General features: G+C 41.4%; 1 protein-coding gene across 1 annotated transcript in view; it reads right to left on the minus strand.

Annotated features, from left to right (window-relative positions):
• The window catches only part of MSH2 (mutS homolog 2), a gene marked incomplete at its 5' end in the record, with an annotated part of 46,037 nt that extends 29,030 nt beyond the window's left edge, over nucleotides 1–17,007 (minus strand). Inside the window, 5 exons of the mRNA XM_010156213.1 lie at nucleotides 11,961–12,094; nucleotides 14,475–14,624; nucleotides 15,738–15,884; nucleotides 16,180–16,458; nucleotides 16,853–17,007. Coding sequence (XP_010154515.1) covers nucleotides 11,961–12,094; nucleotides 14,475–14,624; nucleotides 15,738–15,884; nucleotides 16,180–16,458; nucleotides 16,853–17,007 — 865 coding nt within the window. The remainder of the gene's footprint in view (nucleotides 1–11,960; nucleotides 12,095–14,474; nucleotides 14,625–15,737; nucleotides 15,885–16,179; nucleotides 16,459–16,852) is intronic.
• Between the last annotated feature and the right edge of the window lie 367 nt (nucleotides 17,008–17,374).

Raw genomic sequence — 17,374 nt, forward strand, 5'->3', positions numbered from 1 at the left:
GTAATATCAAATGACTTCACAGCTTCCTCCCCTGAAAACCACTGTTACAACCTAAAAAAAACCAAAGCTAAACTAAAAGATACATCTTGTCTAAATAGCAAAACTTTCAAGATGACAGTGAAGGAGTGGACCAGTGTATATACATACTCAAATCAGAATTTGAAGTACATTACTGTTTTATGTGCAGGGTGTGAGGTTACAGGCTTTTAGCAATTAATATAATAGGGCAGATTAACACAAACAGCAAACCAGGAACAGCCTCACAATGGTGCATCTTACAATTTACCTGTAACATTTGCGTTCTTAAAAGGTAACGCCTTTATCCCAGTAAAATCATAGTGATCCTTGTACTCTGATGACCCTTCTAGCTTCTTAAAAGATTTTGCAATGATTCCCAGTTCTAAACCCAAATAGAGAGTTTCAAAACTTTTCCTCTGCAGAAACAAAAAAGTCAGAGAGAACAAGCATGATCTGGCTCAGTGGTACGGGTTGAAAGCTGTCCTGCTCTTTACAGAGGCAACCCACATCGCATGGAAGAAGAAAAACTGGTGGGCTGGTAAAGGCAGCTGAAAACAGCCCAGGCTGAGGGAATGCTCCCAGCAGCAGCCCCCTCCTTATCCAAATACCTTCATTTGCTGTGGCTGTGCTAGCTTCCCACTGGTGAGGCTCCCCTGAACTAGCCACGGGGTGGCTGTGGACAAACCCTGTTGTATCTTCAGTTGGCTTAAGTGGCTAGGAAATTACGCCTTCAAGCTACAGTCCCTCAAGCACCCCCAAGATGGCAGAAACCAGCACTGCCACCACAAGAAGCATAAGGTAGCATTGCTACCTGCTGCTCTCCTCCGCTCTGCCGTACCATCCCCCTCAAGTCAGAGGTGAACTCAATCAAGGGATCTCCAGGCAAGCATCTGATGCCCTCAGGATGTTATTTACTACAAATGAGTAATTGGCCTTCATGCCACTATTACAGGCGAGGTCTTTGGACTGGACTTGCTACGACTGTCTCATAATCTCAAATGTCTAACTTGAAGCACCCATGAATATGCTGACTATTTCTTGCAGCTCTGTCGAAGCAGTCCGTACAAGGCAGAGTCCCAGGTTTGAAGGGCAGCTTTAGACCCCAGAGGGGCCACAGCAATCACACCACACAAGCTTCCAGAGTGCTGGGTATACAAAGCATGACACTAAGCAGACAGACAAAAGTGCTTCTCATCAGGCTCCCTACTGTTTAACCTGAAAGATTAAGATTTGTAAGAGAAAGCCACATCCAGTCTGGTGCCTTTTCTAATTTTCCTGATTATTCCCCAAACCACCCCACCACAAAAGCAAAACTGGATATTTGTAGCCTCAGAACGATCCACTTACAGATAAATTCTTAAATTCCATAAATCCATTCATTCTTCCAAATAATCAGAGTTCACTCCTCTACATCAGTTACATTTATATAACATAAAATTCCTACGTATCAGGAAAGCAACAGATTCTTTCCCACCCTACATTAATTCCTGCACCATTTGAGTGTAACATCAAAGCCTAGAGATGGTAAATTAAAACCCTGAGATTACATCAGGGGTACAAGGCACAAAATAACTATTTTCTATAACAATCAAGCAAAGCTTTGGAAGCTGTTACGTATTGACTGTGAGCTTGCAATGAGCACAGAATAAAAAAAACAAACAAACCAGGATTCTCAGAATATGCGTCATTAACTCCAGTATAATGTTTTCTTCCCCAAAGTTCCTTACTGTAGCCTTATTTATTCCGAAATAGGTTACCAATAATTCACTTTTGTACCAGTGTTTAAACAGTTCCCAACCCCAGCAGATTTGGCAAGGTAAGGAAGAAAACAATTCTTCAGCAGAAAAGTAAAATCTTGGGTCTTAACCTTGCCAGCAAAGTACCACTTGATGCAATTAAAATCTTACTCCTGAAGCAGACTGCTGCAACAGCAATAATGTTGGACCCTGAGGGAAGGGAATGCCTGGCATCATCCTGAAGCATATGCAAACAAGGCAGCAGCACAAGAGCAGAGCTTGCTTTGCCTCCTCTAGCCAGAAAGCATGTCAAGGCAAAGAACTGTAGGGCTCCGAGGCAGGCACAGAAACTCCCTATGACAGAGTTAAGAGAAACAGAAAGGACACATCCGCTCTTCATTCACAATGCAGGGCTGGCAGCGCTCCTGATGGTACCATCACACACCTATTTCCTCACGTGGCAAAGAGCCGCAGGCTGCCAGCTGTGTTTCAGAGAGGGACCTTCAGGAGCATTTCTACAGGCAGCCAATGACCAGAGCTTGTCAAGGGTCCCACTGCTTCTCTCCAGACAGGAGGGAAGGCCAGCTATGCCCTGCAGCAGGGACCCAAAGAGGCCTACCAGCATCTTCCTCCCACCAGCTCACACCGATGGCTCACTTGGCGGGACTGTTCCACACTCCCATGGCAGACCAGCCCTGCTCTACGAGACCTGGGTCCTGAAAACATTGAAACAATTAAAACAGAAATTATTGTTCCTGTCTATATTTTAAAGAAACTTTCATACACCCATACATCCAACCTACAAAATCAAGAAGTCATATGGTCACAGTTAAAACCAAAACCAAGTGTGTTGTACTTCCCATTCCACAGCCTGGGTGTCCTACTTCAAGTAACAGTCAGCTATGCAAGTTACGGAAAAGGAAAATAAACCTTTTACTTATGTTTTTCAAAAGTCATATTTCCCAAGTAAGAGTAAAGTTTATTTTTTAATTTGTACTGAGAACAGCCATTCAGACTAGAGTCTTATGCACTATTGAGATTTGATGCACCACTCCCCTTCATTCTTAGTTAAGAAATAACAAAACTATTACCCTTAAAGAACAAAACAGCTCCATAGAAGAGGAGCTGGAATAAAAAGGGAAAAATCTGACCTTACAGCAATCTGCTACTTCATAGAATGACAAACACTCTTCCCACCTTTGTAAACATGCATGTTTACTGAAGCAAAAAAACATACAGAAGACCCATCAGCTAAGTTGAATTTTGAGTATAAGATGTTTTACACTGCAAATCCTTTCCCACCTCCAACACCTGGCACAAACTTGCTGGACTAAAGAGTCTCTTAGCCTCAAGGAACTTTACAGACAAAAGTGTTAAGAGGATATTTCATAAAACAAGATTCTCTAATTATTTTTCATAAAATTTCCATAGTCTGTCTTCTGTAGGAACTAAAAAAAAAAAAAAAAAAAATCTAGTAACATCTTCATCATGAGTTTGTCAGAAAGGCAGTAGGCTTATTGAGCAATAATAGTTAACAGCTCCATTCCACAGATTCAGACACTTTCCCAGTTCGAAGATAGGCAGATATACAATTTATCCTCCTGGAGCAAGTTTGGTAATCCAACTCAGAATACCAATTAATTAGCGCAAGGTCTGAAAAAGTCAAGATACCAAGAGGAAGTAAACACAAGTCAGATCATTAAATCTGAAGAACAGGCTTTTGGTACTGCTTGATCTGCACTTAAGATGATGTTAATCTTCTCATGTTTATGATGAGAGCAGGTCATGGACCAGCTGCAGAGGAGCAAAAGGATTTGTTCTAGACAACAGTTTTCCTCACTTTTTCATAGATAAGTTTTCATTGGCTGAACAAGACATACCAAATTACTCTGTAGCTATGAGACCAAAAAAAAGGGAGCAGCAGGAGCTGAAGGCCAGAAAAGGGAACTGGGATTGCCCCATTTGGCAACTGCCTAGTTTTACTGGATTAAATTCTATACAACACTACAGCCTTCAATATTTTTGCATGCAAAATTCCCCATCAAAAGATGAACCAAGCAGCTAAATGCACACTAGTGGCAGTGCCAATAACAAGGGATCTGGCGACAATCCACAGCCAGGGAAGCATGACTATACCTTTTGATTTAAATAGGTACAGAGAGTGTCAGCCAACTATAAAGCAACTCAGTGTCACAAGTTGCTGCACGATGCATGACAGTCAAAAACAAATAAAACCCCTTCACACTGAATCTGACCACTGAAGACCAAGGAAATCCTACATGCAGAACAGCTAGTGGGAGCAAGTGTCAAAGACATGAAGGCAAAAAAATCCTAATTTAAATAAAGACATGAACCATCAGTTTCACAATACCTTTTTCTTTTTTTTTTTTAAACATTGCCATTCCATCAACACAGTATTTAGGTTTCTGGAAAACAAATGCCCATCTCTTAGGAATCACTAATAAGCCTCTGTTTCTTACAGGTAACAAAGAACAATGGAGCAAGAACTCATCATGTACTGTACAGTCATGGGCAAGTTGGTAAACTCCACATAACAAAACCGCCCCACCCACAACCTTCAGGAGAAACCCAAGACGGAAAGCAGCTAAGGCTGCTTCTCTGCATAATGCCTTCCACTGTGGAGAGGGTTTTGCCAGTCTTCCTTTTTAATTAAATACAGCATTTTGGCATCCAGTGATAAAACAATATTGCTGCATGGTCTTCAAAGACTGGAAACAGCTGAGGAAAGGTATTTCCATTATTATTTTTTTCCTTATTCCTTGCAAGTTTCCATACATTATTAAGATTAAGAGGTTAAATTTATTACACTCCGTCAACACTAATACCCTTTTAAATTGCTAACTTGTGCGTTTCCTTGAACTAGCGCAGACTAAGAGCATACTGAACAAGTTCTTTCTCTGCCGTAGAAAACAAATATTTCTTCATTTGCATTCATTCTGTACAGAGAAGAAACTCAAAGCTGCATGTAAACAAAACATTAAAGGCTTTTGCAACTCAAAGGTGACCATAAATGAAATTAAATTACAAGTCAAGAAAAAATTATCTTGTCAAGAGCTTCCAGCGCATTTTCTGAACATGCCACCTTTCTAATATTTGTGGATATAAATTAAACAGAGCAGAAATACTACGCTCACTGTTCTTCCATGGAAAGTTTACTATATTCCTGCATACAACCTTCAAATTAGCACCAAGTGACCACCAAGGATACTATAATAATCCAATGAGCTTTGCACATATAAATTGTAAAAGTTATCATGTGGTCACACTCTAACTGGAAACTTAATTAATTTATGCTGTGATTAAAAAAAAAAATCCTGAATAATTCAACACAGATTCTAAGTAATATTTAACTACTGCAGTAAGTAGTACTGCATCCACCTCCTTTTGGCCAGCTGAGAGCAAATGAGCAGTATGACTGTTACAGATTCATATCTCCCTAAATAAATAGAAATTTGATTAGTTCTTAAAAACCTGAAAGCCAATTTGATGTTTCAACCAAATTTTGGATTAATTTTCATTTCCATTGAGCCTCAAAATTCACATGCAAAAGAAACTGACTAAAAGCTTAATCCTTCTACTTATTTTGTACCAAGTGAGGACTTGCCAGGATGAAGTGGGCGAGCTGCAAGTATCAACTAGGAGATGCTATGACTACCTGCTCCAGTGCTACACCACTGAATGCCACCTGTAATTTACTGATTTGCAATGCTGATTGTTGATCCTTGACCTAGAAGACAAATGATTTGGATAACATGCGGAATACAAACAGCTTTTAGGCACTTCTCCAGCTCAAACAGCAACACTGTCTTTCCCACACCTGAAGGTGTCATGAAAAGGAGTGTTTTTTCAGCTCTTATTTACATCCCCTCGTTCCTTCCCCAAACAAGGAAACTAAAAATAATTCTCTTGCAACACAAGAATCTAAGCTTTTTAATAGGTTTCAAGTGCCCGGGATTTTGATGGAAATTCCCTCCTGAAGACGTGGCCTGTCCGACATGCACTTGGCTAGTAGAGCTTTACGTTCAATGTTTCTAGACAGCACTCAATGTCAACCTCAATTTTACAAGCAAACCCAAATGAAAATACTGGTTACCTAGTAGTTTTGAAATAGAAAACATAGGTGAAGGGAGAGGAGAGGGTTAAAGGAGTCAAGTCTTGACAGCTTCAAGCTCCAAACTTTCCTCTAGGTGACATGGAGATGATAACTTTTGGAATGACAAAGGTGACATTTGTCTAACATTTCTAGAGGCTTAGTGGGAAACCAACACCATTTTCATGTCTCTGGAATGACAACTTCTTTCATGTGAAATATTTATTGCATCATGATCTGCATGACAATAACAAATCACATTTCTGTCTTCCAACTAGCTCAGATTCAACCTGCATTTCAGAAGCTTCTTTACAGGCATTAGGGGCACTCCCAGCATTTAAAGTGCATTTTAATTAAGCCATTTAGACAAACCTCCAAGTTGGTCACATTCTGCCCTCACTTATTGAGGACACAGGCCACCACCTACTAATTTAACTGCCTGAAATCAGTCTGTCACTGTGCAGAAGTACTATCCTGTACTCAGAAAAGCACCAAAATTCTTTCCAGAGCTGCTAACCACAATGACAGCAGCCACAAAGCCTCTCTGCAATGCTTTGCAGGGACAGCTGCAGGTTAGAAAAGAACACAAAAGTCATGAAAACCTATTGCAGAAAAATTTACATTGGAAGGGAACTCAAGGCCTCTAGTTCCAACCCTTGCCCAAAACAAGGCTAATTTCAGTTGAACACTGAGAACAGAGATGTTCACCTCTCTGAGCACATTCCATCTGATCTTCTTCACAGTGAAGATTTTTTTCTGTATATCCAGCTGGAGGGTCCTTTGGTTAATTTGGTGTCTGCTTTGTCTCATGCTTTTGCTATGCCCTTGCAAGAAACATCTGGCTTCACCTTCTCTGTGACTCCCACCCACTAGGCAGATGAAACCAGCACTCAGGTCTGCCCCTGAGTCTCCTCCAGGCTACAAACTCAGCTCCCTCAGCCTCTTCTCATACACCATGAGCTGCAGTCCATGATCCTGCTCAGTGACTTTCCACTGGACAGGCTCCAGTTTGTCCATCTACCCGTACTGCAAAGCCCCACAGTGGCTACAGTACTCAAGATGCAGCCTCCCAGCTACCACACAGACATTCCTCAACCTGCTCGTAGTAGAGGAGCCCAGTGGGGTCACCCCCCGCTGCTGCAAGAGCACACTGCCGACGTGTCTGCCGCTACTGTGCTTCAGGCCAGCAGGAGCCAGGGCGGCTCATGTCCTCCAAGATAGCCAGTGCCTATGATTGTGTTTCTTCTTGTTGTCTCAAGACAGCTTTGTCCACTCGTTCATTTTGAGGGGGCAGGTGTGCCTCAGATGCTCACTGTAATGCTCACCCACACCTTGCTGCCCCAGAATCCTGCCCTACAAGCTGTTGACAGGCCTGCTGCCCCCTCAGCTGCAGGGCTCTGCGCATTCAGGCCATACCTCTGCAGGAACACCACCTGTCCACCTCCCCTGCCCACCCTTCCTAAAGAGCACGCACCACAGCGCACTTGATGACATTCCTGCGATCCCAGTGGGATCACAGGGCTGCAACACACACAGACCTCTCATCTCACCTGGCTATTTCTCATCTGTGCTGTGTATTTGTGTGCACCTGAGATGAGTCCCCAATCACATGGCGTCTGAGCTATCCCATATGCATTACCTCGCTCTGTCCCTCCATTTATCTGCTAGAGAAAGCATATGTTAGGTTAACTTATTACTAAATAAAGCCCTGTAAAGGCATTCAAGCCTGCCTACACTAGCTAGCAACAAGTTGCCTTTTTTTTCTTCCTCATTTTTAAACAAGCTGCTACTTTAATTGTCATTCAAGCCTGATTCATGAGAATGTTCTACAAGCTTGGAATTTTTACCCTACAAGCCATTGATTCACCTCAAGCTTTCTAAATTACTTTATGACTCCACTGGTAATAGGACTGGTTTCTACAACTTGGCAGTGAAGTATTTAGGAACACAAGAGAAGTTCAGATTCAAGCCTATTTTGAGCCCAACTGGTGCTGGAGTACAGCCTGTAACCCCCTTGGAATGGAGACCCCTGCACCTTTTCTACTACAGGCCAGAGATGTACAACAGCTTTAGCCACAGTATGCAGAACGGACTACAAAGGTCAGCTGGAATCTTACTTGTTCTGTGCAAAAGTGTCGGAGTTTCCCACCCAACACAGTTAAATATATTCAGCATGAATTCCCTTCTCAAGGCATAGCAAACAGAATAAGCACTGTTTACATTCTGTCACATTTCTCAGACTTCCCAGTATCTGTAAAATAAGTATTACCTACTGAAGTTACCTGTTCTATTACAGTCAATCGTGTTATGCAATTAATATATATATTTGTACTTACTGTCTCTGCAACATCTTCATTTCAGAAATATGCTGACTAGACAGTTTGCTGACAGCACCAATCTATGTGGTACGGTCGACACGCTGGAGGGAAGGGATGCCATCCAGAGGGACCTGGACAGGCTGGAGAGGTGGGCCACTGCCAACCTCATGGAGTTCAACAAGGCCAAGTGCAAGGTCCTGCACCTGGGTTGGGGCAATCCCAAGCACAAGTACAGGCTGGGTGGAGAGTGGATAGAGAGCAGCCCTGAGGAGAAGGACTTGGGGGTACTGGTTGACGAAAAACTGAACATGAGCCGGCAGTGTGCGCTGGCAGCCCAGAAAGCCAACCGTATCCTGGGCTGTATCAGGAGAAGTGTGGCCAGCAGGTCGAGGGTGGGGATTTTCCCCCTCTACTCCGCTCTCATGAGACCCCACCCAGAGTACTGTGGAGCCCTCAACATAAGGATATAGACCGGATGGAAGGAGTCCAGAGGAGGCCACAAAGATGCTCAGAGGGCTGGAGCACCTCTGCCATGGGGACAGACTGAGAGAGTTGGGCTTGTTCAGCCTGGAGAAGAGAAGGCTCTGGGGAGACCTTATAGCACCTTCCAGTACCTGAAAAGGCCTACAAGAAAGCTGGGTGGGGAGAACATTAGAAGGGTATGCAGTGATACAAAAGGGATAATGTCTTTACAGACTGAGAGAAGGCAGATTTAGGTTAGATCTAAGGAAGAAATTCTTCCCGGAGAGGGCGGTGAGGCACTGGAACAGGTTGCCCAGAGAAGCTGTAGATGCCCCATCCCTGGAAGTGTTCAAGGCCAGGCTGGATGAGGCTTTGAGCAACCTGGTCTAGTGGAAGATGTCCCTGCCCATGGCAGGGGGGTTGCAACTGGATGATCTTTAAGGTCCCTTCCAATCCAACCATTCTGTGATTATTCTGTAAGGAAAGGAACAGGAACCTCCTGTACTTGCCTTCTGAACACACCACATGGGAGAAGTAGGGCTGTATCTTATACACTTATGACTGAATTATTTTTTGAATCATGGAAAACTGTGACAGACATGGGCAAAAAGCCAGACACGGGCAGAACCCTAAGTCTTGAAAGATAGGAAAGTATCAGGAACCCCTGTTTTCCTAGCTCTCATTTACCTACTGGAGTAGATAAACATTATTTTCTCTGAAGCATGTGCACAATGTACCTTAATTTGTGTTGTTACTGTATCGACGTTTAATAAGGACTAGTGATGTAACATTGTGTTCTATTTATCCGCAAATGTTAACAACATGTTGCAGGTTACACACCACTGAAAGAAGTTGATCCACTTAGTTCCAAAAGATGACTTGCACCACCTACAGGTCTTAGCAGAGGGTTACAAGAGTCTAACTTAGTTCCTTAAAAGAACAGTCAGACATCCAATTCTACACTAATGGAATAAAAGTTAAGTCAAAATAGCTCCTGTAAGCAAAACAACAGGCTTATTTCAAAATGCTGTCATCTAACATCAGGCCAACCTGGGTAGTTCAGCCTAGTTTGGTGAGAGTTTTGCACTTTTAGTGCTAAATGGGGTCCTGCAACATGGCACAACTTACAAGCTAAGAAATAATCAATAACTCCTCCCAAGTACAAAGGAAACATAAACCATCAATACCCCAGATATAGGTGGTGTGAGAAGGAAATACGGTCAAAATTATAGTTTGTAATTCTTAAAACAGCCACAACATGCTGTAAGGCATATATAAAACAACTTGGTGACTGCACACCATTCAAAAGATATTTGAATCTGTCCCACTAACAGCTTCTCTTATCTTGTTTCTTCAGATTAAGAAAAAAACAGTCCTACACACTTTGAAAAGAATTCAGATTGGGAGGACAGCCCACCAAGCCCTTGCAGGCAGAACACACTGCTTTTATCCCAAAGCCAAAGAAATAGATTCACCATAGTAGTACTTGAAAGCAAGATGCATTCAGACAGGCCCAGCTATGCTGCAGAACAAGCTGAAAAAGCATTGCTATAGTATTTCAGTGTCCATAAATACAAATTAAAACAAACTACTTCCAACAAATTGCAACCCCAGTGATCCTGTGGCTGGGCAAGGTACAAGAGGTTATTCCATGGACCTCTTTTAAGCCCGTAAAGCTTGGATACACCAAGCTTTACAAATTCCACTAAGACCTTAACCCTATTTAATTACTCTCCTCTCCCTTTAAATATAGAAGTCAACATTACCCATACAGAATCGCAACACAAAATGCAGAGATGATCATAACTCCACAAAAGAGGTCAAGTTACATTTCCTGCTTATCATTTAATCCCAGCTTTATCAAGAAATCACCATCTCTCTTCCAAACCTGCAGGACTTCTGATGCATTGTAATGAGCAAACAATACACAAAAGTTCATGTTTCCAATGCTTACTCTGAAATAAGAAAACTACAAATGGGAGTGATAACTTTCCAAATCTTACAACCAGCATACCCATAAAATTAAAGTTGGCTTAGATCTTAGAATTCAAAACTGAGAGAAGTAGAAGATCCTAGGCATGTAACCAAGAGCTAATGATGAAAGCTCTTGTAATACATGCCACAGTAAGACACTGCATCCAATAAACATGTGGACAAATACTTCACTGTCACATTAATCACATTTCTAGGTGTCCTCTGATCAAGTTACTAGACACCATTCTGCAAATGATTAGAAAAAGTAGAAAAACATGTTGAAGAGATGCAGAATAACTCAATCTCTCGCAATCTAGAGAGAAAACTACCCTTTGCGTAAATTCTTTACATATCAATGTGACCAAGTCAAAATTTTTTTTCTGGTAGTAGTGATCTGTGCTAAAGCCCAACAGCATATACAGACATACCTGTAATGCCTTATCTGAAATACAAGTCTTTGAGAATGTATCAAAGTTAAATTCAGTTTTCTGGCCTCTTCTGCTTTGTCAAGGCTCACATCAACATACATTTTGCAATGCATTAACCTGCCACTCGCTTGAGTTACATGAAGTGTGATTTTAGGTAAGAATATTGCTGTATTTAGCATGAGTTTAAAAAAGTGTAACTTCTGTTTGCATGATGAACACACATACACACACTGTAGGAATATGGCCTTTGCAGTTTTCCTTTCTGAAGGACTGAGAATCCTCTGTACATTCTCAGCCGAGATTCTCTAATGCTTCATATTGACTGATACTGCTGTCTACTGCTAAGATGGACATGTGGTGACAAGCAACAATATGAAAGAGCAAGGATAGAAGAAAGAGACCACCCTTATTTGGGCCACAATATCTAGGTAAGATATGGTAAGAGTACCCCAGTACAACCAAAGGTAGTTTGCTTTTTTTTCATGGAAATACAGAAAGGTGACTACTGCTTAATTATTTGTGGATTTTGTTTTGGTTTGGGGGTTGGGTTTTTTCCATTCGTAAATTGGAAGCAACATCAAAGTATTATTATACAGCTTAAGTATTTGCAATATAATAGTGAAGAAGTTACTGCTGCACTGCCTTAGCCTGTAGTATGAAACATTTGACCATCTAAACACATCACACCTCCTCTTAAAAATGTTGTAACAAGCATTTAATAACAATAACCTGTCAATTTTCATCTCATGAAAAAACACTTTCTGCTCTAACTCCAATGTGTTAACATGACAGCATACAAAAATCTCCACCATCATTGTTGCTTGGTTTTAGTATTTTCTGCTTAAAAAACAAAGAGGGTTCTGTAAAATAGTTACTAATTTGCATAAATCTATCAAACACATAACACAGTTACCTTTCTTCAATTCTGTTCTTGTCCATAAGAGGTTGTTTGATCCACTGATTGACTAGCCTTTGTCCTTGAGGAGTTCTGCATTTATTTAGCAAACCTGCTAGAGACTGTGCCGTGTTAGCATTTTCCACAGAACTCTGGGAGGGGGAAGAAAAAGAAACAACAAAGAAGAGTTAGTGAAGTTTACTGACACCCACTGAATGGCACTCAACTTTGCTACCTCGGAACAGATCAATGTTCTTTCTGTATTCAACTTGGCACCCATCAAAAAAAGGCAAATGAAACAGCACGGCATTAAAGCGTTTACACTCTGGTCCCTGGAACATGGCAAACCATTAACAGGTTTGTCCATTTTGAAACCAGCTGACTGGATGGGAAAGTCAGACATGTATCCAGCCACTGGGTAGTTTGCTGTTTGAACAGGAAAAGTGTAAATGTACCTAGGTATTTGCCAGTGTGCCCTTTGTACAGTGAAAAAACCCAGGGGTCTTGTCCATAAAAAAACAAACAAACAAACAACCCACACAGAAATAAACAGGACTTGGGTTCAAGGGTTTTGGTTGGAGGGCTTTGGAGGGTGCTGGGGTGGGGCAATGGGAATGAACACAGTTACCCAAATTCTCTCAAACTTCCCCAGATCATTTTTGGAGTATCATAAACATCTCTAAACTTACTCCATTCAGATTAAAGTTTACTATCTATAATTTAGGCTTAATATCAACTGGACTCAAGACAGCCTTTTGGGCATTTTTCTTGGAGTTTTGTTTGTTTGTTGCACAACCAGCTAGGAAGAAAAAATTTTGTTTACTACTGAAAAACAGCAAAGAAGCTTGTTTCAACTCTTAACTCTGAAATGAGAATCTCAACCCTCTCTACCCAAGAACACTTCCAATTAGAACAGCAGGCAAGCATTCAGCCAGGAGCAGGTCTGGATGCCTGTAAACAACTGGGATGTACAACTAGCATCACCACAACAATGAGAAGGTATACTGACAAGTTTAACCCTTGGAAAACCTCATCTCTAAAGCAGATGTGTCTATTTTCAGTGTTCTGGACAGTATTACACATGAGAAATTACTGAATCCAAGTAAGTGTCACCGGATACATATATTATACATGAATAACCCACTGCAGCACATCCAAGTTGGAAGACTGCACTTTCATATAATCAACTGCACCTGCTGCACCATAAGAACTTTACCTGCATACCTCACAGAGCAGCTCAAAATATTTTGCCTTAGCTTTAGTGCCCACCCAAAAACCTGCCCAAACAGCCTGCAACACAGGCAACAACGCAGTTTACTGCTATATGGCAAAACCCTTGTTCCAAATTTCACAACAGCCCCTAAAGTCAGATATAGAGTACTTCCTATCACAAAATGCCTAACACCTGCAAGAAGTTACAAACCTAAGACTGCGTTCAACTGCCTAGAAAACCTCCATAAAGCTTGAGAAGAGATATAATTTTTGCTTCATTCCCCAGACAGAATCAGGAAATTAAGGGGGAAAAAGGGGGGGGGAGAAAACAAAAACTCAGCACATCTCTCTCCAGGATTAACCAGATCAAATGCTGAATATACGCTCTTTTTTACTCTAGAAACCCCTCCAGGTAAACAGGGGACCACAGAAGTGATTTCTCCCTATAAACCTGCAACTCAATTGGATTAGCCCCCAAAAAAAGGTCACTAAGCAGGGTTTACTAAGATGAAAACAAGAGAAAAAAGCTGATACAACACAGCACTTTGGGCCCACATCTTCCTGTAACTATAAAAAGGAGCAAAGCAGAAAAGCAGACATGGTAGGAAGCATGGTGGAGGCTCAACCTGCTTGGATTTGTAGAAAATGCATGTAAAATTGACACTGGCCAGTTAGCATATCACAGTCCTTTCAACATGGTCTTAAGTACTGTCCTGATCATTGCCCTGCCTGCTGCAGCCAGCCCTTTCCTTTCCATCACCACTAGCAATGCTCCTGCCATTTGATTCCTGGATTATCTAAATTCAGGCTTCTATTCTCTTTCCCAAAAAAAGCACTACTGTATGTAGTCAAATGTGTTTTGGAGCTCCCTACCTTACCATAAAACTACGGAATTCTCCTCTCCTCCCATACCCCAAGTCTGCCCCTGCCACTGGAGATGTGAGCTTCTCTGACTAAAACCAAGGAAAGACAAAGCATTCCCGCACTGCTCAGCCGGACCCCTCAGCAGCTACAACCATGAGGTACTTCTAAGGCTCTTCCCGTATCTGCACTCTACAGACACTTGTTTGTGGCCACTGCCTACCACCTTGATGATGTTCTCTTCCACAGTCGAAATAAGATAACAAAAACCAAAACAGGTGCTAACAATGGTTAACGGTGTTTAACAGACACACTGTACAGGAGTAGCTGAAAACAAAGATAAAACGTAGAAGTTGGAAGAAGGACCTGGGGAGTTGCAACTGGGCAGTCAGGCTACTTACCAAGCAGCTAAACAAGTATATTGCAAAACACTTCTCGATTCAAGTGTGCATTTCTTACCTGAAAAAGGTTGAGGGCTTGAACAGCTGCATTATCTAGAACCATATATTGACTAAGATCAAAAGTAGTCAATTCAAATTGTCCAAAGTTAGACTCATCCGACAGCACCTCTAAAAACTTGATAATGGCCGACAAAGATGAAATAGCAACCTGAAGTTCAAAAAAAAAAAAACACACACAGAGAAACATTCTAGTTAGAAACACTCTTGAATTGTGGAGTATTTGATAAACAGCCCTAGAAAATTAAAAGCTGGGGAAGCCTGTGAGACACGTCAATTCCAGCAAGGTCATGAGACACTCATCCGGTTTGACAAGACTTTGTTTTCACAGGGACATTCTATGGCACAGCAGCATCCTTCTAGGTAGATGCAAGAACAACGAACCAGATATTTGCGCAATCTGATATACAAAATGTGAAGTGCGTGCCTTTCCAAAGCTGTTATCAGGATGTTTTTGGCTCAGGAACACAAACAAGTTATTGCAGATAAATGAGATATCACGGATCATCTCAGGACATGGTTTCAGGGTTAGTTTTCAGCCAGAACAATGATCCAATCTGACTCACTGCATGGCCTTACAAACGCTAGTGCCAGCACAAAAAAGGCCGCAGCGTGACTGACTTGTTCAGCTGCAACATACTTCAAGCAATCTTAACCTGTTATGAAATCACACATGAAGGGAGAATTGTACCTTACACCTGCAGTGAGCATCAGCAGCGAAGGGCATTTTAAAACAAATTAAAACATGTTTATCTCAAGCAAATTATCTCGTTTGCAGTGAAGAGCAAACAACTTTAGTTCACATGCAGGCACTAAATGATGCTTGAGCCGTATGATGATATAAACCACAAAAATATTAGCATAAACATTACTTTGTTTTCAAATGCCAAGTTTTCTGTCAAACAAAATAATCCAAGTATTGTATGTCAGTCCTTAAGCGAGATAGATTATGAACAGGAGGCACCTCTTGTGCACAGTCTATTTGCTTACCAGAGTAGACGACTTTAAAGAGATAAGCAAAAGGTCTACTCATTTGTTTCCATGACCCTGGAATCCAACTTTGACACAGATTCAAGCTGAGCAGAACTGCGAAAGACTTCAGCAAGAATGTACCATGGGTTCATATACCATGGGTTGTACTCTCCCGGAAGTATAGGAACCCAGCGTATAACAGGACCAGTGAAGACAGATCAGCTCACAACAGGCGCGCACACCACTCCGCTTCTGAAAAGCGGGAGCACATTAAACCTTGCTCTGTACTCACCTGCTTTTCCATCTCTGGCAATGCTGCGCTATTCGTTTGTTCTTCTTTTTTTGATTTTAACAAGCGATTGAGATCCTGAACAATATCTTTTGTTGTGAAATCTGCCTTCTTCCTCTCTGTAATCAGGATTCCTCCCCTCTGAATGACCTGTTGTCCATAAACACGTACAGTTATCACTTACTTTCACTATTCAGGGGAACAGATGTTCATCACACAGAAGCAAACCCTGAAGAGGCCTTTCTTTACTGATAGGTTGCAAGGAAAAGAATGACAGACAAGATTTTATCCTTAGAACAACTTTTGCTGATTAAAATGCACATGAATCATCAGACAAATAATACATTTTGGATGCATAAAAGAAAACTTTGCATTAACGTACTGCTCCTTCATTTTTCCGTAAGTCATGGAGCCTAGCTAATAAACTGGAATAAGGTTCCCTTACTTGTCGCAGTTTTCCCATCTCTCCTGCAGTGTCTCCTGCTGGTAACACACACTCCTTCGGTCCTAGTTGAACCAGTAGAGCTTCGAGGTTTGAGAACTGATCATTATCCGGAAACTCACAGACACTCAATTTTCTCAGCGTAGTGTCAACATACCCCACTCCTACTACTCTTTGTCCATCAGCAGTAGACAGCTTAACCCCCACAACCCCAATGGCCATTGACATATCATTGTTGGCAAAGAGAACTTCCTCAAACTGGGCAAGATTTCCTGGAGAACCCTATTTAGAAAAGAAATACACATTTTTAAAAACTGTGTGTATATACATAGACTTTTTTCTTTTAAAAGTACAGCAACTGATAAAACTTTGTACTGGACAGTCCATTAATATAAAGCATACAGCTGTTCTATTTTTGTAACCATTCAAATTTTAAGCATCACCTAAGCAAAGTGAACTACTTCAGGTTTCCTTTATTTCCCAACCTACGCCAAAGATACAGAACAAGCTCTGAGCAGTAGAAAATACAAGGGATATGTAACAGATCGCGCAATTTACCATCATACTACCAAGCGTCAGTCCCTGAAAATCCCCAAGCTCCAAGCTGAGGGGCTCAGGAAAGAGTTACGGGGCTTTATTTTCTTTCACAGTTACAAAGAAACATTGAAAACTGTACCTTGTATGCTAAATACCAGTCATTTTCTTTGACAGATTTACTCCCTGCTTTGTTCTTGTAAACTTCAACTCTGTAATGACGAACCAGAAGCAGATCTCTCACAAAAGATTCAAAGTTCATTTTACTAAGGACAACACTCTCAAGCTTTTGAGTTCCTACAAAAAAAGGAAAAAAATAAAATTATGACTTACCGAAACTTGTTCATGAAGTTTATTTTCTGTAATCAAAATCCCCAAGAACAGCTTTCAGGAAAGACACTATTCCAGTATCAAAGAAGCAGACATGTAAAATCCATGAAGCCACATAAACCCACAACTCAACTGGTTAATACTAAGAATTAAGAAAGCATACTCCGTATGCAAACAGAAACAATGTGCATTTCCAAATCTGACGTAATCCATACGTGCATATCTACAAAGAGATCTGTTCCTCTCACCCTTCCCTTCTCCTTTACAATATTCATTTGGGTTTCTAATTAACATTTCACACATTTTAATCTAATGAGTGGTGGAAGCCTGCTCC

Source organism: Eurypyga helias, unplaced genomic scaffold (assembly GCF_000690775.1).
Source record: "Eurypyga helias isolate BGI_N326 unplaced genomic scaffold, ASM69077v1 scaffold12660, whole genome shotgun sequence".
Taxonomy (NCBI): Eukaryota; Metazoa; Chordata; class Aves; order Eurypygiformes; family Eurypygidae; genus Eurypyga; species Eurypyga helias.